This window comes from Stigmatopora argus, chromosome 6 (genome assembly GCF_051989625.1).
Source record: "Stigmatopora argus isolate UIUO_Sarg chromosome 6, RoL_Sarg_1.0, whole genome shotgun sequence".
NCBI classification, from domain to species: Eukaryota; Metazoa; Chordata; class Actinopteri; order Syngnathiformes; family Syngnathidae; genus Stigmatopora; species Stigmatopora argus.
This window is the reverse complement of record NC_135392.1, coordinates 19,267,829-19,291,178: the sequence shown is the minus strand read 5'-3', so window position 1 is coordinate 19,291,178 and position 23,350 is coordinate 19,267,829. Positions and strand designations below refer to the sequence as shown.

Genomic DNA, 23,350 nt, shown 5'->3' with positions numbered 1-23,350 from the left:
CAGAGTAGAACTCCTCCTTTTATTTTTTTCCAGCCGAGTACAAGTATTAGACCTGCCTGACTACTCACATACACACATTTCCTACATGCACACTTTGTCAAGGTGGCAGTTCCCATATTTGTGGTACTGTAAATCAATAATTTTTCAAAATCTCCTTAAAAGGTGGGTCAATGCGAGTATAGTAGATCTCCACATACTCAAAACATGCAATTTCACAGGTTAAATTTCAAGATTTTTTTTATTACAATTGTTAAATGTGTAGTACTTGATCAAGGTTTCACTTCTTATTTTGTGTTACTGAAAATAAAGATTTTTTTCATATTTTCAAACCAAGGTGGGTCAATCCTAGTAGTAGACCTCACTGACTACTCTCACACTCAAAAACATGCATTTCACAGATTAAATTTCAAGAAAAGTGGAATTAAAATTGCTACATGTGTACTTTGTAAAGGTAGCAAATTTGATTTTTGGGATGCTGTAAATCTAGATTTTTGAATAAATTCCCTCACAATGGTTGCTGGAGTCTTTACCTGGCGCACTGTGGGCAGTAAAAGGGGAACACCCAGGCTATGTGGGTTCCCCTTCCCATGGGCTCACCCCCTTTGGGAAGGGCCAAAGAGGTCGAGTGTGACAACAGTTGGGCGCCAGCCAAAGTAGAGATCCTTGGCGGCCCGATCCCCGGCTGCAGAAACTGGCTCTTGGGCTGTGGAACGTTACATCTCTGGCAGACGTATTCAACATTCGCGCACACATCAGTGTTTGCTTTTATTGTTGCTTGGTTTGTGTAGCCTTGTCATAGGTATGTGCGATTATAGGATATGGCTCGGGTGTTTGCTTTATAAACAAAAGTTCCTGTGTCCTACAGTTGTTTTCAGCAGCATGGAGTGGGGTGCCATAAAACTCCCCTTCACCCCAAGCGAGCCAGATGGCTGGATTGACCAGATTAGCTGGGACATAGGAGAAGAAAATTCCAATTGGATGTTCCTTCTTAACTGAATCACTTCCACGGATGTTTAGGTTAACGCCCACTCGGAAAGAATTTAAAAATGGAGTCAGATAACACGAGGTTGTCAATTCTCGCAATAAAGCACGTTGGTGTGAGAGTTGATCCTGAGTCTGTCTGTTTTGTGTGTCCTTTGTCTGTCTGACTTTTCCCAAAAAATCCCCCAGAACAAAAAAAGAACATAATAACAATAGGTGCAGGAGAAGATGAAAAAGTGCCCGGAAACTGGACTTTTGGTCGGATGGTTGTGCTTATAGTCCACCGGTGGCCGCTACCCCATTGTGGGCAGGCTCTGGTATCCACCTCGAGGACATCGTTTTCGGGTTGGGCTGGCACCGTGCTTCTCCGTCGAAGCCGATGGGGCTCTCATCCACCTACAGCGTGCTAACTTCTAAACAAAAACAAGAATACAACAAAATCAAACACAGATGTTCGTACCATTACATACGCTCCCCTACTTACGAACGAGTTAGGTTCCGAGCGATTGTTCATAAGTTGAAATTCTTCGTAAGTTGCTCAGTGCTATATTTTGTATTATAATTTATGTTTAAGGCCTATATAAGTATATTGAAGGTTTATATACGTGCATTTGTATGTTTAAGACTTGTATAAGTAACAAACACTGGTTTGTACTGAAAAAAAAACATTTAATAAAATGGAGAGAATACATACAGTACTGTATACATACATTAGAGAGAGATTCATTAGAAACTGGCCGAAAGAAGCTATCTAATGACGATTGCAGTTTTCTTTTTTTCATCATAAATGATGCGGTAGCACTGTATGGAATCATTCAATTGATTTGCAAACTTTGTGCAACGTTCAATATTTGGGTCCTGCTGCTCGATCTTTATGTTTATAAATGGTACTGACGGTCGAACGATTCAAGTTATATTCACGTACAACGCTCACCACTTTCTGACGCGCATCAAGCTTCGTTATTATTGCCACTCATTTCAAATGAAATGGCTTGCCTCTTCCTTGCACCTCCCTCAATAGAAGCCTTTCGCTTTTCACCAACAATATTCAATAATGGATGCACGAGATATTTAATGATACAAATGAAAAAGGTTCTTTGCGCACTTCCGCATTGCAACGAACTGGGCAGAGGAAGGTAGACGCTGGGTGAGCTGAGCGCTCACAGCGCCAGGTGTCGGTATTAGCGGCGGAAAGAAGCACTACTCGGAAAAAGGCGCGCAATAAAAAATCAAACTTACGAACATTTTTCGACAAACGCAATTTGCAGACATGTTCGTATGTACCATTGTTCGTAACTCGAATGTTCGTAAGTAGGGGAGCGTCTGTACATTTGATTTTACATTTGTTGCAACAAAGTCTACAGAAATTAAAGAATGTAAAAATATATATAAACGTGTAAAGATGTTCAGAATTTTCTGCATTGTGAGCTACAGCGATGCTAATGTGACATATTACCTGGGGCATCACAAGATTTTAAGCCATAGTTCAAATATTTGGCGCTCTGGATGGGGCCTTTTGCTTGCTCCCTCCCTTTTTTCCTCCCACAAATACAGTGGGGCAAATAAGTACTTAGTCAACCACCAATTGTGCAAGTTCTTCTACTTGAATATTAGAGAGGCCTGTAATTGTCAACATGGGTAAACCTCAACCATGAAAGACAGAATGTGGAAAAAAAAAAAACACGAAAATCACTGTTTGATTTTTAAAGAATTCATTTCCAAATTAGAGTGGAAAATAAGTATTTGGTCACCTACAAACAAGCATGATTTCTGTCTGTCAAAGAGGTTTAACTTCTTCTAACGAGGTCTAACGAGGTCTCCACTCATTACCTGTATTAATAGCATCTATTTGAACTCATTATCGGTACAAAAGACACCTATCCACAACCTCAGTCTCTCACACTCCAAACTCCATTATGGCCAAGACCAAAGAGCTGTCGAAGGACACCAGAGACAAAATAATTGTAGACCTGCACCAGGCTGGGAAGACTGAATCTGCAATAGGTAAAACACTTGGTGTAAAGAAATCAACTGTGGGAGCAATTATTAGAAAATGGAAGACATACAAGACCACTGATAATCTCCCTCGATCTGTGGGTCCATGCAAGATCTCACCCCGTGGCGTCAAAATGATAAGAACAGTGAGCAAAAATCCCAGAACCACACGGGGGGACCTAGTGAATGACCTACTGGGAGCTGGGACCACAGCAACAAAGGCTACTCTCAGTAACCCAATGCGCCGCCAGGGACTCAAATCCTGCACTGCCAGACGTGTCCCCCTGCTGAAGACAGTACACGTCTGCGGTTCGCTAGAGAGCATTTGGATGATCCAGAAGAGGACTGGGAGAATGTGTTAGGGTCAGATGAACCCATAATAGAACTTTTTGGTAGAAACAGGTTCTCGTGTTTGCATCCGAAGAACACCATACCCCACTGTGAAGCATGGGGGTGGAAACATCTTGCTTTGGGGATGTTTTTCTGCAAAGGGACCAGGACGACTGATCTGACTGATATACCAGAAACAGTTTGTGAAAAGCTTGTGAAGAGTTACAGAAAACGTTTGGCCTCTGTTATTGCCAACAATGGGTACATAAAGTATTGAGATGAACTTTTGAAAAGTAGATCTTGGACAAAAAAGGTGTGAGCACCTCTGTCCTAGAAGATGGAAAAATGAATTGCAATTGCCTCTTTTAGTGTTCAACCTGCCCAGCATGCATGTTTTGAGGATTTTGAAAGAAACTGGAGTACCTAGAGAAAACCCACACATTGGGGAGAACATGCGAACTCCACACAGGAGTCTGAACCTGAGATGGAACCCCATTTTTTAAATGTAAATAAAATAATATAAATTGTTTTCTCTTTTAATACTAATATATTTTTTAAAAATCTAGAAAAATAAATTAAAAACAGAACATTAAATCCCCCCTTTTTTCAATGTAAATCAAAGAAGATTGAAATGTAAAACAGTTTTTTTTTCATATTTTTTTCTATGAAACAAGACGCAAGAATATTTACAAGTAAAAATTGATTTGGACACATTTAATGTCTATACAGACGCTCCCCTACTTACGAACATTCAACTTACGAACAACGGTACATACGAACATGTCTGCAAATTGCGTTTAAGTCCAAAAATGTTCGCAAGTCCAATTTTGTATTTCGCTCCTTTTTCGGAGTAGTACTTCTTTCCGCCGCTAATACCGACGCCTGGCGCTGTGAGAGCTCAGCTCACCCAGCATCTACCTTCTTCTTCGTTGCAATGCGGAAGTGCGTGAATGTATCTCCAGTGTGCAAAGAACCTTTTTCATTTGTATCATTAAATATCTCATGCATCCAATATTGAATATGGTTGGTAAAAAGCTAAAGGCTTCTATTGAGGGAGTTGCAAGGAAGAGGCAAGCCATTTCATTTGAAACGAGTGGCAATAATAACGAAGCTTGATGCGCGTGAGAGTGGTGATTGTTTCACGGGCATACAACTTCAATCGTTCGACCGTCAGTACCATTTATAAACAGAAAGATCGAGCAGCAGGACCCAAATATTGAACGTTGCACAAAGTTTGCAAATCAATTGAATGATGCCATACAGTGCTCCCGCATCATTTATGATGAAAAGAAGAAGAAAACTGTGCAATCGTCATTAGGTCGCTTCTTTTGGCCAGTTTCTAATACATAAATGTCTCTCTCTCTCTACAGTACTGTACATATTCTCTCCATTTTATTAAATGCGTGTTACTTATACAAGCCTTAAACATACAAATACACTTATATAAACCTTCAATATACTTATATTGGCCTTAAACATAAATTATAATACAAAATATAGCACTGAATCAACTTACAAACAAATTCAACTTATGAACAATCGCTCGGAACCAATTGCGTTCGTAAGTAGGGGAGTGTCTGTAAATGATTTAACGAGTACCAGAAATGCTGTCAATTCATCAGTCGATCAATTTTGGCAGGATAGTTGGCAGACATAATGGCCCTCCTAATGAAACAGTAACTACGACGTATCCCGTGAGACCTACTAGGAAGTAGGATCTGGATTTTGCTTTGTTCCATCTCTGCCCTTGTAGATTTCCTTGTTCCTTGTCTTTTGATGTGATTGCCATAATATTTCACCTGTTGTAGCTCCTTGCATAACCTCCAATAATCTAACAACTTTCTAAAACTTTCACTGGTTCACGAGCTGGTCAACACAAGAAATTCAACATTTAAGGCCAATGTCCAGTATCGGTGCATGTATAGTGCTACTTAGTTAACGAACACCAGCCTCAGTTCCATTCTTATGAAGTTTTGATAATCTTCATTGTTCTGGTCCAATTTTTGTACAAGACTTTTTCATTCGCACATTTGGTCAATTGGCTGGGATACAGCACAACTTTAGTAAATGACTCCCTGTTAAGGTTGTTGATGACTCTTTTGAGCAGGTGTCAACACAACCATCTTGCCTATCATTGTGCATCTGTTTGACTCAAACTGAGGCCATCTAAACGCAGTCTTCCAATTATATGAGCTGGATCTGCATTAAGACACAATGAAAATGCGATTCAACTATGATAAGATTAGTTGACTATCGCAAAAACATTTGGTGAACATTTGAATAGCAACATATTTGTTGCACATGGAACTTGACCATTGTTGGGTAAAAAACGAAAAAACTAACACTGGGAGGACTCATTTTGTGAAAAATGCTTTTTTTTAATTAAAAGGTATCAAAATATATAACTTGTCAATAACGACAACAAAAAAACATTGTGTAATCAAAAGCGTTGTTGTGATGTCAACTGAGGGTGCAGGCCACATTTTGCAACCCGAGTGGATGGTGTACCTTCACTAGAAGTACCCTGAAGTAAAAATCATATAAATGGATCGCAATTCTCGTATTACATGGCTCTGGGCTGTCCGGGATGAGGCCCCCGAGACGTTGGCCCCCCATCAGACGCAAATTTATACATTATGTCAATGTGGGGGGCCAACTTCAGAGATCGAGATACATTTCAAAAAGATCCACACACACGTAAGTGCAGTTTCCAAATGCAAAGCATTTACTACAGCCCATGTGCGTAATACAATTCACAAGCACATTAGATGGGTGTGTTTAATGTTAGATGTTTGCAAATCCTGAAATATGTACCGTATTTACTCTCATATAAGCCGCATTTATCGGACAAAAAAAATGACTGAATCGGCTTATATGCACATAAAAACACGACATGCAAAAAGACACAATGACGTCACTTCAAAATGGCGCCGTTTCATCTGCGCGTGATGTCACGACGCAAGCAAATTCGGTAGAGAAAAGATAAACAGATTAAACGCTAAACAAAATTTAACAATAAATAAAAGCCATCTTATTCAGGGCGCTGACGTATGAACCTAGTTAAACGTGCTTTGACCGGCCAGACGCGAGTTGCCTTGCTTTTGAAATAAAACAAAATTCCACTTTGATTGTTATAAATTCCCTATGTTTTCATTAAAAGGCAGGTTATGTCCTTCTATTTGTTCAGGCACCTAGGCGGACAGTTTGGGATCCTATAGTTGTAGTCTTCAGTAGAGAGCACCGCGAACGTTTCCAGCGGAGTTTGATCGTGTTCATCAAAGTTGACTGGAATGTGTTCTCAAAGAAGAATGCTCTACCATTGTCAATTACTTGTACAGTGGTACCTCGTCATACAACCGTTCGTCATACGGAATGCTCGTCTTACGGGGGAAATTTCGATCGAATAATTCGCCCGTGATGCGGTCAAAGTTTCGTCATGCGACCAAGCCAGGTTGCCATGGCATTTTTTTTGGCATATCTTTCGTGTATAACAATATTTACGAGCACCGGATGAGCTATTCAGACCAGGAAACGCACAACGCGCATGCGCGGTGAAAAGAGGGCTTTCTGGGTAATGAAGTATACTCGTGCTCGCAAAAGTATCCCCGGTAGCAACTCTATCATAGGCGCCGTTCGATGGGACGCGAACACAGATGCTACAAGCTAAAAGGAGCCGCTAGCCAGCGCCCCTGTAGCTCCCATGAGAAATCCGACTCGGATCGCTGCCGCCTGTGCGACGAGGAAACAGAGTCGTCTGAACACTTATGGCTCCGCTGTCCGGCCTTAATGACCGAACGCTACCATCGCGGCTTGGGCAACTCCCTGGATGAACTTATCCGTGTTCCAGTGGCAGCCCTAGCGCTGCTGAGGGTAATCCTCAGGCGCCTGAGGTGAAAAAGAAGAAGAAGAAGAAGATGAGCAGCGGGGCGATCGCTGATAAGACTGCTTGCTGCTCGTTGGCAAGTGGTCGTGCGTTCTCCGATTGTGAGGACATTTGTGTGCATCATTTTCGGAATATTTTGAAGGGAATAGTACGACAGCAAACAGCCCATCGATAGCGAACGTGAGGGTGGAGTGTTTGTTCTGTTTACGAGTGCGTTGTGTGGAGGGAAAAAAAAAACGAAGCCCCTCTCCCCTCGGCGAAATCCGGCCAATTTTAGTTAGATTAAACACTTTATTTCTATTAAACCACTCGTTATTTATTACTTTGTCAATATATGGCGAATTATAAGAAATAAAACATTTTTTTTCAATCCAATATCCTGTTTCTGGTGTTTTTTTCAGAGAGTTGGAACGAATTAAATTGTTTCCCATTCATTTCAATGGGAAACTTTACCTCGAGTTACGAGTAACTTGTCATACGAGCTCAGTCCCGGAACGGATTAAGCTCGTATCTCGAGGTACCACTGTATTTGATATAAAAGAAGCTGAAGAATCATCTGTGTCCCTTCGTCTCACTCTCTGACCAGAGTATCTGGGTAGATGAGGTGTCCCATCGCTATCAAAGAACATTGTAACGCTAAGCTAACTCGCTAATATTGATTTTTTTTCGTTGCATTTCTTGTTCGAAAGTGACAACTATTGGAGTAATATGAACCATCGAAAGAATTGAGATATTTTGACATTAGAAGCAATATGGCTGCCACATCTTAAATAGGCGCGGGCGGCTTATATCCAAGTAAATACAGTAATAATAATAAATTAAGATTAGAAAGATAGACACACCCAGACATCCATATACCTTAGACCAGTGTTTCCCAACCACTGTGCCGTGGCACACTGGTGTGTCGTGAGCAATGGTCAGGTGTGCCCTGGGAAATTCCAAGAAGTAATACTATATACTATACTAATATTCAGAAAGAAAAATGAATATGAATATAAAGAGATTAAAATTGAACTATTACAAGGTCAAAATCAAATTATAAATTATACTATTGCAAGGGCGGCCCGGTTGCTAAGTGGTTAGCACGTCAGTGGGAGACCTGGGTTCAAATCCAGGTCGGTCCACTTGTGTGGAGTTTGGATGTTCTCCTGTGGCCTGCGTGGGTTTTCTCCAGGTACTCTGGTTTTCTCCCACATTCCAAAGAAATGCATGATAGGCTGATTGGACATTCTAAATTGCCCCTAGGTATGGGTGCGAGTGTGCATGGTTGTTCGTCTTCTTGTGCCCTCCAATTGCACAAATTCAGGGTGTCCCCCGCCTCTGGTCCACAGACAGCTGGGATGGGCTCCACCCCCACCCGTGACTCTACTATGGATAAAGCGGTTCAGAAAATGAGATGAGATTCAGATTTTGAAACAGTCATTTTGTTGCTTATTTTTCTCTAACATGAACCGGAAGTTGTTTGGTTTCTAGGGCATACTTTTGGCGGCGTGCAATTAAAACATTACATTACTTATTTTTGCATACCTCGAACTGGAAGTTGTTCAAGGGTCCGCAGACATCAACTTTTGGTGACATTGGGTCAGAGTGAAAATTTGATTTTGGAATAATTTTGGATGTTTATGTGATTCCTGCTGATAAAATTGAGATGAGAATTACTATTGTTAATATAGGTGACATAGTTTTAAATTAAAACATTTTCAGATGGTGTTGTCACGAGTTTTTTTTCAATGCAAAAAGTGTGCCGCAGCCCAAAAAATGTTGGGAAACTGCCTTAGACTCTGAACCCTTTACAACCCTATTTTTGGTCATTTAAACAATATATTAGACATTATATCCTTTTAAAATTCTTACTCATGATTGTACTTTTTATATAACTTATATTGAATATAAAAAACGGAAGAAATTAAAATGAATAAAACGCTCTCGACCCTTGTGAGGATAAAGCAGTACAGAAAATGAATGAAAAAAATATTCACACTTGTTACAGCCCAAAGTAACACCGAAGTCGATTTTTTTTTCATAGTATTTAATTAGTCTCATGCCATGAAAGGTTATAGATGTCCAATTCATTTTGCCGGTAAATAGTCTATTTCATGGGGTGCTCAATACGTCAATCGCTAAGGTACTATTGACAGTAAGATTTGATCCAGTAAAAAAATTACAAAATTTTATGATAGATCTGTAATACAACTTCCGGAACAAGTTAAGAAAGAGTGAGATCAATTTAATAGGAAATAGGTTTATTACCAGACTGTAGGATAGGGAGAGAACTCGAACAGCTGTGAACTGCTCACAGTCTGTTGTCCTTGTAACTCTCTCCGAATGACCAGTGGGTCAGTCTTTATATAGGAAAACAGAGTATAGTATAGTTTCTATGACAATGACCAAACTTTGAGCGAAGTCTGATTAATCAGTGTCAAGTCTCCATGACATCGACCAAACTCTGGGCAAAGTCCGATTAATCAGTGTCAAGTCTCCATGACAACGACCAAACTCTGGGCAAATTTCTTATGACAACGATGTTTCTATACTTACAAAAACTGATACAATATGAACAAGCAATTGCCAAGCGACTTTATTATCTTATCTTACATTATATATGAGACTTGAGCTGGGAAACAGCGCCATCGTGAGTCCAAGCATGATTAGTCCCTGCTTACACTACTTTGGGTCCTTAGTGACATCAGGTATTTCATCAGCATACATAGCTGCTGAGGTTTGTCATTAGCCCTGAAAAAAGGGTAGATTGCGCAAAGTTGGCTCCTTGAAAAGTAGATCTTTGAGCAAAAAGGTTTGAGCACCCCTGATCTATTCTATTGTTTAAAATCAAAATATTTTCCTCCAGACTGTTTTGACCATGTGAAAAATGGCCAATGAGTTGAGTGGTTCTTTTTGGCACATATAGGAAATTCCAATGGGTTTGCAGAATACTGGGCCAATGAAATCGATTCTACCCTGCCTTTTGCCCATGTGGAAAAAGAAATATGAATGATAATCAAGATATTGGGGGGGAAAACACTAACCATGACCTGAAGGTCTGTAAACAAAATAGAAATGCTGAACTGAAGTGATGGCTATTCAAAATTCTCTTGCATTTGAATGAAAAACTACAGATGCTGGGATACGTATTGTGTGAGGTTTGTCATTAAAAAAACTGGCTGTGGAATGTATTACCTTACGGGGGAAGAAGTCTAAGGAAAATAGGTGCAGAGAGACACGAGGTAGTGCAAAGTGTAAAAATAAAAACCCACACAAGCATTCACAGCAATTTTTCTAGTTCCCAGTTTTAATCCCTATCAAGTTTACAAATGTCAGATGGCAAATATGGGGATTTGAACAAAATAAATAAAACGCATCAACACAAAACTACATTTAAAGGGCACTCACAAATGATGTCGGGTTGCAGGGGAAGGTTACATGTCAACATAACAAGACTTGCTTCCATGATTTAAACGCCCAGCAGTAGGCTTGGAGGGCACAAGGATAAAAATCATGTCAGTGGAAAGTTTAGAGGTATTACAATTTGTAATCAAAAGTTTCTTGGCCAAACACGATTGAAAACACAAGTCACCTACTTATCAAGTATTCTGAGTTTATGGATAAAAGGGTAGAGACAAAACATTATCAAAATGGCAGTAGGGTGAAATTAATTGGTGTGATCAGAACATATTTTTTAGTTAAAAATAACTATGCTGTCAAGTTGTGAGGCAAAAATGGCAAATAATGCCAAGGGTGTAGTTTGTTTCAATGCCAAAGATTGACACTTTGGGGTGACCGAAGGTCTAAAAAGGTCTCAAATCTTTGCAGCATAAAAACTCGCATCAAAAAACAAAAACACCTAGTAGCAAACATACAGTGAAAACATTTGCAAACAAACAAAATACAACTGAGGCATAAAAGACACAATTCCCGTAAAATAATCTTTCAACTGTGATTGTGTGAGATGGGCTAAGAGAATAAAACGTTGAGGAGAGATATGATAACAACTAACATGTTCTTTAAATACAGTTAGTCAAGTAGAAGTGACTTTACCCTGTTAGAAATCATGACCATTGATTTAAATGCACATATGTATGTGTGAATTAAATGGGAAAACAGAGAAACAGTATTACCTCAAAATTATAACCTTAAATTAATTCCACATGAATAAAACAGGGAAGGTGGCACATTCCAAATTGAGTCAAGGAATCATGTACTTGCCAGTTTGCTTTCGACAGCGCAAAGACTAGAGCTGCAACAAAATTGCCATGATGATGATGTATTTTTAATCAACATTGTAAACAAGATTGGGTAATCATTAGTAGGAACTACTTTTCAATCAATAAGTACACCATTTTCATTTTATTGTTTATACACTAAAAACAAAGGGTTATCATTCAAGAGTGACTTAAAATATGAATAAAAACCCAAGATTTTAAAATTTACCACAGGCTAACGGAATCTTGTTTAGCATCACTTGCGGTGAATCTGAAACAAGTCTAGAAAAGAATGTTGTCCCATTTCTATCCACTCACTCCTCATCTTCAACTTCTGTATATTTTCATCTCACTATTACTCAAGATGGAGCTGTTGGATATTGGGAAAACTTGGTTAAGACACTACCATGGCTATTCGTCCAGTGTTGAATTAGATATGTATCAATCCAAATTTTTAAAAATAAAAACAAACAAAAAAGGGATCAGGTTGAATTAATCGTAACTTCCAAAGTTGTGATCACGCTGAAACCAGGATGAATTGTGCATCCCTAAAAGACCATCTGTTGTTTTAAAGCAGGGGTCTCCAAACTACGGCCCGCGGGCCAGATACAGCCCGTCAGCACATTTGGCCCGGCCCTCTGAACAATACCAGAGATGCGATCAGATTTATTTCCTATTTGGAAAAAAAAAAATTCCAGATTTTTTTTTTTCCCCAAAAAAATATCCTAGGCCCCGCCCTGTCAAAGAGGGAACGGAATAATGGCGAAAAAGTTAGGTAAGAGAAAAATTGATTCAGAATGCAGGGTATTTAACCTGGAGTGGACAAACGATTATTTTTTTGTTCAATGCAAAGAAAAGGCTGTTTGTCTCATCTGTCAAGAGACGGTGGCGGTATTCAAAGAATACAATCTTCGCCGACACTATGAATCCCGTCACAAAGACAAGTGCGATAGCTTGCAAGGCCAAATACGAGCAGACAAACTCAAAGCGAAAAAGTGAACTACTAGCTCAGCAGAATACATTTGTACGCCAAGCTCAGCTGAACCAGGCATCCCTTCGGGCCAGCTTTCGAGTTGCTAAACTGATAGCAAGCAGCGGTAAGCCTTTCACTGACGGAGAGTTTGTTAAGAAATGTATGGATGCTGTCGCGGAGGTGTGTCCCGAGAAGGAAGATGCATTTAATGCCGTAAGTCTGTCGGTGAGTACAATGACCAGACGCGTTGAAGAAATCGGGAGTAATGTATATGCCCAGCTGCAGCAGAAGACGAAAGAATTTGACTTTTTTTCATTAGCACTGGATGAAAGCACGGACGTGCAAGACACAGCGCAACTGCTCATTTTTATTCATGGAGTTAGCGCAAACTTTGAGATATGCGAGGATCTGGCAGCCCTCCAAAGTCTCAAAGGGACTACAACGGGAGAGGATATTTTTGACAAAGTGTGCCAAACCATGGAGAAGTTGGACCTGGACTGGTCAAAGCTAGCTAGCATCACGACTGACGGGGCTCCTAGCACGGTGGGCGAAACTCGCGGTCTAATAATGGGACGCATGAACCGGGAGTTGGAAAAAAGGGGTCTCACCGCCCCGCTACGAGTCCACTGCCTAATTCACCAGCAAGCACTGTGCTGCAAAGTGTTGACGTGAGAGAGATTCTGCTCTGACAACTGAGCTGAACTTTTATCTGTTAAGATTGTGCATGGCACAACAGAAAGTTAATGTTCCATGGCTTTTTTTTTCTATGAAGAACCCAGAGAGAGTTATTTAGTTATTATTTATTTCATAAATAGTGTTATTTATTTCCTGTTTTTTCTGTGAAGAACTCAGAGAGGGTTATTTAGTTATTATTTATTTCATTAATAGTGTTATTATTTGTTTCCTGACTTTTTTTCTGTAAAGAACCTGGAAAGGGTTATTTGGTTATGTGTGGCTTTCTGGAAAACAATATTTTTTTTAAGCTCCCCTAAGATCGTCACACTTTTTCTGTTACAAACTGACACCGGCCCCCCATCAGAGAAGGGAAAGGTTATGTGGCCCTCACAGGAAAAAGTTTGGGGACCCCTGTTTTAAAGGAACCCACAAGGGCAGGCAATAAAAGGTTTCTCATTTCAGAACATTCAGGGCAGTACTAGTTCCTCAACAGGATTAGCGATGAAACTATGTCAAAAAGTTTTCGTTAAAGGTGAACAAATGCAAGTTTAAAGTATGGTAAAACATTTCTCCCTTTATCTTTTGTCATCACATACAACCATGACACTTCTGTGTAGTAGCAGCTCAAGGTAAAGATGCATGTCTGTAGAGTACACAAGTACACATTTGTTTTCATTAGAGAAAGCACAAAAACTCCTAAGAAACATTGCAGGATATAGAAGATAAAATGTTGAAGCTAATTGTATTGTTTTACCTGTGACACAAAAACTAAGATCTAACAGGACAATTAGAATTTTGATGCTTATAAACATAATACTGCTATGTGATTCGAATCTCCAACAGCTGCCATTAAAATATAAACAAATAATAAATTAAGTAGAAGCGGAAAGGAGGTGAAGCTCAAGATCGTTCATAGAAAATAAGAAGTCAATGTCGTAATCACGCGTAGAAGTACAGCCTGACTATATAACCCTTGACAAAAATTATGGAATATCGATTACCAGTGGATGTTCACTGTTATTAAATAGTGTAAAGACATAAAAAACAGACAGACACACAGGCAACAACGCACTCATAAACAAACAAACCAATTTAAATCAACTTGGATTAATATATAGACACTCAAACATACGTTTAATGTAACTTTACACAAAACTGAAATCTAATTTTGTTTTAATTTTTTTTTACCTTCGTTTCGGGGCGGGTTAGCTGTTTGCCACGCCTCCACCCTCACATTCGCTATCAATGGGTGGTTTGTTGTTGTATTCCCTTCAAAATATTCCCAAAATGATGCACAGAAATGTCCTCACAATAGGATAACGCACGACCACTTGCCAACAAGAATCAGTCTTGAATGAGCGATCGCGGGAGCTAGCAGGCTAAGGAAGGAATAACAGCCTACCCACGTATTGATTGTGGGTAATGAAGTTTTATTCTGAGAAAGGGTGCCATTGCCTATCGGTGTGGTGTGCACAAGTATACTTCATTACCCAGAAAGCCCTCTTTTTGCCCGCACATGCGCGTTGTGCGTTTCCTGGTCGATGCTAGGAGAAACTTGTCTGAATAAATCGTTCAGTCCTCGTAGACATCTGTTATACACGAAAGAGATGCGGCAAAAAAAGCCAGTGCGCTACAATGCTAAACAGCTTCTCATGTCATGGCCACCTGGCTTGGTCGCATCTCGAAATTTTTATCGTATCTCGGTCGAATTATTCGATCGAATTTTTCATCGTACCTCAAGCATGTCGTAGGTAGAGCCGATCGTAGGTCGAGGTACCACTGTACGTGTATGTGTATATTTGTATTGATGCGCACACATACATACATATACACACATTCACACACATACACACACGCATATACACACACACGCATATACACACACGCATATACACACACATACACATACATATATATACACATATACACTACATATATATACACACATACATATATATATACACATATATATACACATATATACACACATATATACATATATATACATATATACACATATATGTATATATATTGTATATATACACATATATACAATATATATACATATACATACACATATTTACATATATATACACATACATATATATACATACATATATATACATATATATATACGTATATACATATTTATACATATGTATATACATATATATGTATATACGTATATATATACGTATATATGTATACGTGTATATATATATATATATATATATATATATACATATATACATACATACGCATGTACATACATACGCATGTACATACATACGCATGTACGCACGTATGCGTGTGTATATATATACACAGTGGTACCTCGAGATACGAGCTTAATTCGTTCCGGGACTGAGCTCGATGTCGATATTCTCGTCCAGAAATCTTGCTTGTTTGTAGGTGACCAAATTCTTAAATCAAACTGATTTTCTGTTTTTTTCTTCCACATTCTGTCTCTCATTGTTGAGGTTTACCCCTGTTGACAATTAAAAGACCTCTCTATTCTTTTCAAGTAGGAGAACTTGCACAATTGGTGGTTTACTAAATACTTATTTGCCCCACTGTATGTGTATATGTATGTATGCGCACGCACGCACGCACGCACGCACGCACGCACGCACGCACGCACACACACACACACGGTGAAATCTATCTCCACGGGCCTGCATGGCTTTTCTCCAGGTACTCCAGTTTCCTCCCACATTCCAAAAACATGCATGGTAGGTGGGTTGGACGTCTAAATTGCCCCTAGGTATGAGTGTGAATGGTTGTGTCTCCTCGCGCCCTGCGGTCGTCTGGCCACAGATCAGGGTGTCCAACACCTCTAGTCCGAAGACAGCTTGGATAGGCTCCAGCAACCCCCACGACCCTTGTTAGGATAAGTGGTTCAGAAAATGAATACAGAACTGCTCTGCTGCAAACTCCAGAGAAACACTAAGAAATTTGCTGTCTTCTCCTTCAGAATGGTATTACGGACTGGATGGTTCAGGTTCATATATGCATGAATGGGTTGACAGAGGAAACATGCTAAATGCATTAGCTTCTATGCTAGCATGTGCTGAGTGTGTGATTAACAGTCGGAAGGGACACGCCTACAGAATCCTGGTTCTGACAGGACAAGCTCCTATCAAAGCCTAATTTCATGCATTATTTTGTTTATGATCCAAATTCATCAGGGTCATCTTTAGTTCCACCCAATCCAACAATTAATTTCAATTTGACCTTACAGGACCAAATAAACACTAAATTATAAAAATAAAAAGGTAACAATGTTTACATATTAATTTTCATTTTCAGTGAGCCTTGAATGATCAGTCAAAATGGCTCAAATAGTCTCGCACTTGAATTTCTTATGTCTTGAAGATTTTCACATAAAGCAGTTTGAATTACCTTGTGTTGAATTGTGCACTACAAATTTGCCCTGCCTTGACAGTAAATGGCAGCGACTGAACAAGTTCAGACTAAACAAAGGACAAACAAAGAATGGTCAAAGAAATATCACAATACTACCTGAGAAATGATGAGGATGAAAGTCAGACATGACACATCACCTGATCCATTCTTGTCTGAAGCTCAATAGCATCAGGTCGATCCTGAGGGTTGACAGCTAGCATGTCCAGGAGCAGCTTCTTTACTCCATCAGAGATGCATGACTTGCGTTTCTGGGGGATGTTAAGTATCATCTTTGGATTCTCTAGCAGCGCTTCCCCCACTGGCACAATATCTGCCCCTTGTTTCACATAGGTACCAAGGAGCTCTCGCTTGGACTCGGCATCAATAAAAGTAATTCTCTCTAACATTGCCCAAATGATGATTCCCAAAGCAAATATGTCAGCCTTGGCTGTATAGTGGCCCTCCCAGACTTCAGGGGCCATGTAGAAGTCTGAGCCACAAGCTGATGACAACCAAAACTTATTGACGTTAATATTTTTACTTTTGTCCTCACATTCTTTTCCTCCAATGACAGTTCCCAAACCTGCACAAACTTTGCTCAGACCAAAATCGGCAACTTTGAGGACCGGAGTTCCCGATCTCTCGGAGATGAGAATATTGTCTGGTTTTAGGTCTCTGTGTACAATCTTGTTCTCATGTAAAAAAGCCACAGCACTAGTAAGTTGTAGCATAAAGCTGTTGTTAGTTTGCGAGTCAGGCCGTCGGGACAGGATGAACTGGTTGAGGTCACCTCCTTCACAGAACTCCATGACAAACCACAAATAGCATGGCTCTTCTGGAGGTGTCAGCACTCGTTCACCTGCAACACACAGACAGATAGCATTCATTTAAGCAATGTCAACATAAAGTCATTAGATGATTGAATGAAATGATTAGAATGCTCATTTTGGAAAAGTGACCCAACAGCTATCCTGTTATCCTGGAAACCTTTTGTACTGCACCCTACTAACAAATGTATGCACTCAAACTTCCATGGATGAAAAACAACTGAAGGACAAAAAAATCATGCTGTTTCCAAGTTTAATTCAGTTACAAAAAAAATTATGAAAAACATGTTGAAACTTAATAAAGGGTTCTTGCAAGTTTGAACAAGTGAAATTTGAGTCAGTTTAATACATTTTTAAGTCCACCTAGAACAGAATTTATTGGGAGAAATATGGACATTTCTAGGCCAATGTCACCCCAAAAAATCTTTAACTCATAAAATGTCAGAATATTTTACAGGCAATGTCATGCAATTGAGTTCAATTCAAAATGGAAGGAATTTAAAACGTACCTGCTAGAAAAAAATAGTTGTTTTTGTAGTTTTATTGATTTGAATACCTTTACTACTAATTATTGAAACATAAAATTTGTTTGGTAAGCTCGTTGACCAGTGACCTACATACACAGGTGAAGCCAATTCATGAGAAAGGATATTTAAGGTGGCCAGTGTTCTCCTCTGTGCATCTTCTCTGAATAGTAGAAACATGGGAACCTCCAAAAAATTGTCAAATGACGTGAAAACATAGACTACTCAACATCATTGATTAGGAGAAGGATACAAAAAGCTAACTCAAGAGATTTCAAATGTCAGTTTCCAATGTGAGAAAGATAGTTAAGAAATGGAAGACCACAGGGACAGTTCTAGTTAAGGCCAGGAAAAATCTCGGATTAGCAGAGGCGGTACAGGGTGAGAGCAGTCAAACTTAACCAACAGACCCACTACAACATGATTTTGCTGCAGACGGTGCCACTGTCATCAGACAACTATTCAGCACACTTTGCATAAGGAGATGCTGTATGGGAGAGGAATGCGGCAGAAATCTTTTCTGCGCACATGCCACAAACAGAGTCGCTTAAGTTATGTTTAAGCACTTTTGGACAAGCCATCTAAATTTTGGAATAAGGTGCTGTGGAGTGATGAAACTAAAATTGAGTTTTTTGGACTTTGGACATAAGGCATGGCGGAATTTGGACACAGCATTTCAAAATAAATTTCACAGTAAAATTTGGCGGTGGTTCCATCATGCTCTGGGGGGGGGGTGGCCACTACACGTATGGCAATCTTGTTAACATTGAAGGTCGCTTGGATTCCAGTCAGTATCAGCAAGTACTTATGAACAATGTTCAAGAATCAGTGAGAAAGTTGAAGTTGCACCGGGGCTGGCAACTTCAACAAGACAATGACCCTAAACACTGCTCAAATTCTACTAAGGCATTCATGCAGAGGAACAAGTACAACATTCTAGAATGGCCATCTCATTCCCCAGAGTATGGCTCTCAAGGAATAACATTAAAAAATATGAATTGTTAATGGCTCTCTCCGTCAAAAAGGTTCCCGACCCCTGCGGTAGAATAAGATTGGCGCTCCAAATAATATAAAAGCCCGAGTAGGATGACATCTTGCCTTCTCCTGTTTTGATGCGAGTGAATTTCCCATCGCGCACATCACCTGTGGAGAAAGACTACGCCGAGCCTATTCTAGCTTTGGTTGGATTTTGAGTCACAGTTGAAAATGCCTCCTAAGCGTCCTGGGCCATCTAAGGAAGCGGTCCCCAAACTTTTTCTCACCGAGGACCGGTAAAGCTCTTCCTATTTTCCGTGGCCTCTTCTCGGTGGGACGTGCCCGGAACACCTCCGAAAGGGGGCGTCCGGCGTCTTTAGCCCCTCTGACAGGTGGTGAACCCATGTGAGGGTGAACCCACGTCGTCTCTTCGGGCTGTGCCCGCCCGAGCCCCATGGGTGTAGGCCCGGCCACAAGTGCTGACGTCGTCGTATTCATTTTTATCAATTCATGCGCGCCCGTCATTTCTTGCCGCTCTGCCGTAAAACCTAAGGGAAGAGGGCAACCGAAAATGAAATGCCGCCGGTTTGAACTCGGAAAAAGAAATGACGGCTCACTTGGCCACAGTTAAAAATCGGACGAGGATGAAACACAATGGAATTTGATATGTTTGCAGTCTAAATACAGCCAATCTGTCTTGCAGAAATCAGATTTCTGTGCTCTGTGAAAGTTCAGACTCTGACACTTTAAATCTGGATGGCCTAAAAATTGGATTTTGGCTGCCGGTTCGAACACGTCTTTAGTGACGTTTGGACGATTAGATGGCCAAAACTTTAATGGACGCGTCTATCAATAAAAAATGTGTCATGACGATAGCACGCATGTGCTCTAAACACGTGTAGAAATAACAAGTAGTCAGCTGACTCCATTTTACAGAGAGACTAACTATTAAACAAACAGGCCCTTCCCCTCCTGAAACTATTTTATGTGGAAAATTGCCCTGAACTTGACAAGTCTTTTGTAAACAGAGTTACTATTTCTGTGTTAGGTGAATGTCCTATTCACTTGGATAGGAGACAATGTGCAAATAATTGATCGAATGTTATATGGTTAGTGTCGTCGAGGCCGCTCAAACGAGGTTGGGAACAAATCGGCAACTAGAACGTCTGACCCACGTCACTTCAAGGTCTCAGCACAGAGAGCATGCCTTTTATCAAAGTTCTAGAAGATACACCTACCTTTTAGAGACGTTTCGACTAGCTTCAAATATTGTTTAGACCGCTTATTCCCGTGGCTCATTTTTTGGGCCATTCCGTTCCTTTGAAGCACACACTCCTCCAGTTGGACGACATTCTGGTGGCGTTTCTCCAAACTTGTTAGTGCCCAGAACTCCTGGAGGGCGAGCTCAACGTTTTCCGGCGCGTCGCATCGTAACTTCTTCACGGCTAATCTCGCACCGGACTTTCGGGCCACCGCTTCGTACACCACGCCGTATGTGCCCCTCCCGATCTCCCGCAGCAGGCTGTAGCGCGGGGCCATAACCGTTTTCCCCAAGTCGGCTTGCGTGAAGAATCCACTAGCCTCCCCCATGTCACGATCTTGTCCCTCGTTGCCCTCGCTCAGGCATCGTAGCACGGCGGTATCGTCACCTCGCCCTCCAGTTAGCTTGTAGCAGACTCGCGCGCTCCTTGTGCGTCTCCGCCAGTTGTCGCCAACTGTGCTCATCGTGAAACATATAATTGAAACATCACAAAGGAACTTCTAGACATGATTGAATCTATGGTACTATAAGCGCAACCACTTTTTCGTGTTTTTGTTTTGAACTGTCGTGACAGGAAATTGACTGAGTGACATGGGAACGATCAAGGCCGACGTGTATAAAGACTTTCAGTTTGTTGCCCTTCAAAGTAAAAGCAATAGCGTTTGACGTCTGGTTGTCGTTCGAGAATAATTTTCAATAATTCAAAGTATTAACAGAAATCCTATCAAATGAAACCACAAGTGATTTAAAACATCCCGTTTTGCATGTTTTCTCGCAACTAAAAGTGAACTAAAAAACTTCTTACCAAATTTGAAGCCGGAATTAGTTTATCGAAGGATGTTGTTTAATCAAAAGCAAGTGAGTACAGAGTTAGGGAGTTCAAGCAGTTTGCAACGACCACCGGGTACCGAAAATCTTAATTTTAATGCGTCAACAAACCCTGATTTTTTAAAATAGTCTTTACGTAGTCTTTTTTTCTACAAAATTAAAATACAGGAGGACCCGAGAACTGTCTTAACCACTCCACCACCGGGCCACCCATACTACATTTATGCAGTGGGGGTCGGTGCATTTTCTCGTAGCGCCTTCAACGTGTCAATCCAACCCTCAAAAACTATTTTATGGCTATTAAACCTCTACTGCAGCTAGAGCTACGACACGTAAAAAATAATCAATAAATCAATGCACAAAAATGGGGTAACATCCACTTCCTAGCAGCATTTCATGATTAAATACAAATACTGGAGCTTTTCACACGTTAAAACCAGGCCAGGGGGGTGATTTTCCCGAGAAAAGACAGCGATAAACGTCAATGGCGTACGGGCAAACATTGCCCGAAAATGGGGTAAAATCCAGCCGAAAACAGCATTTGTTGATTAAATACAAATACTGGAGCTTTTTAGACATCAGAACCGGGCCCGGAGTATCATTTCCCCGGTAAAAAGACAGCGATGAACGTCGATACGTCCATACATGAAATGACAAAAATGCACTAAAATGAGGTAAAATCCACTTCCTAGCAGCATTTATTGACTGAATACAAATACTGGAGCTTTTGAGACATTACAACCAGGCCAGGGGGGTGATTTCCTCGGGAAAAGACAGCGATTGACGTCAATGGCGAAATGGCAAAAATTTAACTGGGATAAAATCCACATCCTAGCAGCATTTAGTGATTAAATACAAACACTGGAGCTTAAATACCAACACTGGAGCTTTTCAGATATGAGAACCGGGCCCACAATTGAAATATTATTTAGCAATATAGCCATATTTTACTCACCAAAAATCCTTTTTAACTGTACACAATATCCATCCTCCTTTCTTTCTTCCTTCTTTCCTATCGCCATCGAAGTTAATGATGAAAGTCGAGCCTGTCCTGTCATATTTCTGGCATAGTCCGTTTTGAAAATGGCTTTAAATCAAAACAACAATATACTATTTGCTTGTGGAGCTAAGTTAGCACACTGAAAGTGCCACACACACCATTTTCCCGGCTGTAACAGGCTTGCTAGCTTTGGAGTTGACCACCCTTTCTTAATGATGTCCATTTTTTTCTGGAAAAGTCCGTCTGGAAAACAGCTTTGTGAGAGAAATCTGCAACAGAATCCATTTGTTTTTGCCACTGTTGGCCATTGTGGGTGGAGTTTGCGATCTCTGGCTGCTTTGGCCCGCCTACCAGCCAATCATAGTTGCTGAAAACAATGACATGTCCCAGCCAGCAAAATGCCAACGCCTATGAAAAATCATTGTGGGGTTGCCAATTCGAAATCTGATTGGTTAAAAGCAACAGTCTTGTTTAATGCAGCAGACCCCGCAGAACTGATTTTGAAGGCTTTGAGGCAGATCTGATCTGGCAACAAATAATGGCTGAAATGTGATTGGTTAAATGCTTCAATATGAAAACACATCTGGAAGCAGTGCAACCAGGGGGGAAAGCAATGAAATGAAGCTAACAGACCATTTGGAATAATAAGTATTGATGGACAAAATATAATATGATTCAGATATTTCTTAGGCCAGCAGAAAAGGCCTTGAAGGCCCTGACGGCCCGCCACTGCATTTATGTGTATCTCAATAACTGTCAATTGTGTTTATGAAGCAGATGTTTGTTGCCATTTAAATTTGAATAAGAAATTCAAGACTCAGGATTGTTGTGCAGTGATTTCATCCAGAGGCCATGCAGAAAGAGAGTTGAGATACATAGGAACTCAAAGAGTTCCACAGGCACCACTCATGTGAATGGCCGACTGACACCAAGGCCTTTTCGCAGGCAGAGGGATACGTCATTGCCTTCTCGCAGGTGTAGGGATACGTCATCGCTTTCACCAACTATGATTGGCTAGTGATAGAGTGGACGAGCCAGCGCTACCAAACTGTATCTGGAGCGAGCTGCACAAGCAAATATATTGTTGTGTTGATTTAATAGCGGTTTTGTCAACCCACAGTGGATGAAGGAGGAGAAGAAATGGATTTGTTTGCAGATTTACTGTCAAAGCCATTTTCAAGACGGACTTTTCAAGAACAAAAAGCTGGTCATCATTAAGAAAGGTCGGACAACTCCAAAGCAAGCAAGCCTGTCACAACCGGGAACGAACATTTTCAGCACTAAATCGAATAAAAACATATGCCAGAAATACGACAGGACAGGCTCGGCTTTCAGTATTAGCTTCGATGGCGATAGAAAAGAAGGAAGAAAGATAGGAGGATGGATATTGTGTTCAGTTCAAAAGGATTTTTGGTGAGTAAAATATGGCTATATTCCTAAATAATATTTAAATTGTATGAAATTCCCGGGGAAAGTCGTCCTCCGGGCCTGGTT

General features: G+C 40.5%; 1 protein-coding gene across 8 annotated transcripts; it reads right to left on the bottom strand.

Moving 5' to 3' along the window:
- Positions 1-219: 219 nt before the first annotated feature.
- Positions 220-20,659, bottom strand: LOC144075508 (serine/threonine-protein kinase 35-like). 8 transcript variants are annotated; one of them, XM_077602588.1, is made up of 5 exons: positions 20,006-20,659; positions 19,055-19,315; positions 16,600-17,300; positions 16,439-16,509; positions 220-1,394 (listed from the first exon to the last, which is right to left on the bottom strand). In XM_077602588.1, exons 1-5 carry the CDS (start codon positions 20,490-20,492, stop codon positions 1,388-1,390), a joined length of 1,527 nt encoding a protein of 508 aa, XP_077458714.1. In that variant the 5' UTR covers positions 20,493-20,659; the 3' UTR covers positions 220-1,387. The 8 variants fall into 8 exon arrangements, with proteins under 8 accessions (XP_077458714.1, XP_077458712.1, XP_077458715.1 ...); XM_077602587.1 differs by lacking the exon at positions 220-1,394 and adding an exon at positions 10,451-13,679; XM_077602586.1 differs by lacking the exon at positions 16,439-16,509 and having other exon boundaries at positions 20,006-20,657.
- Between the last annotated feature and the right edge of the window lie 2,691 nt (positions 20,660-23,350).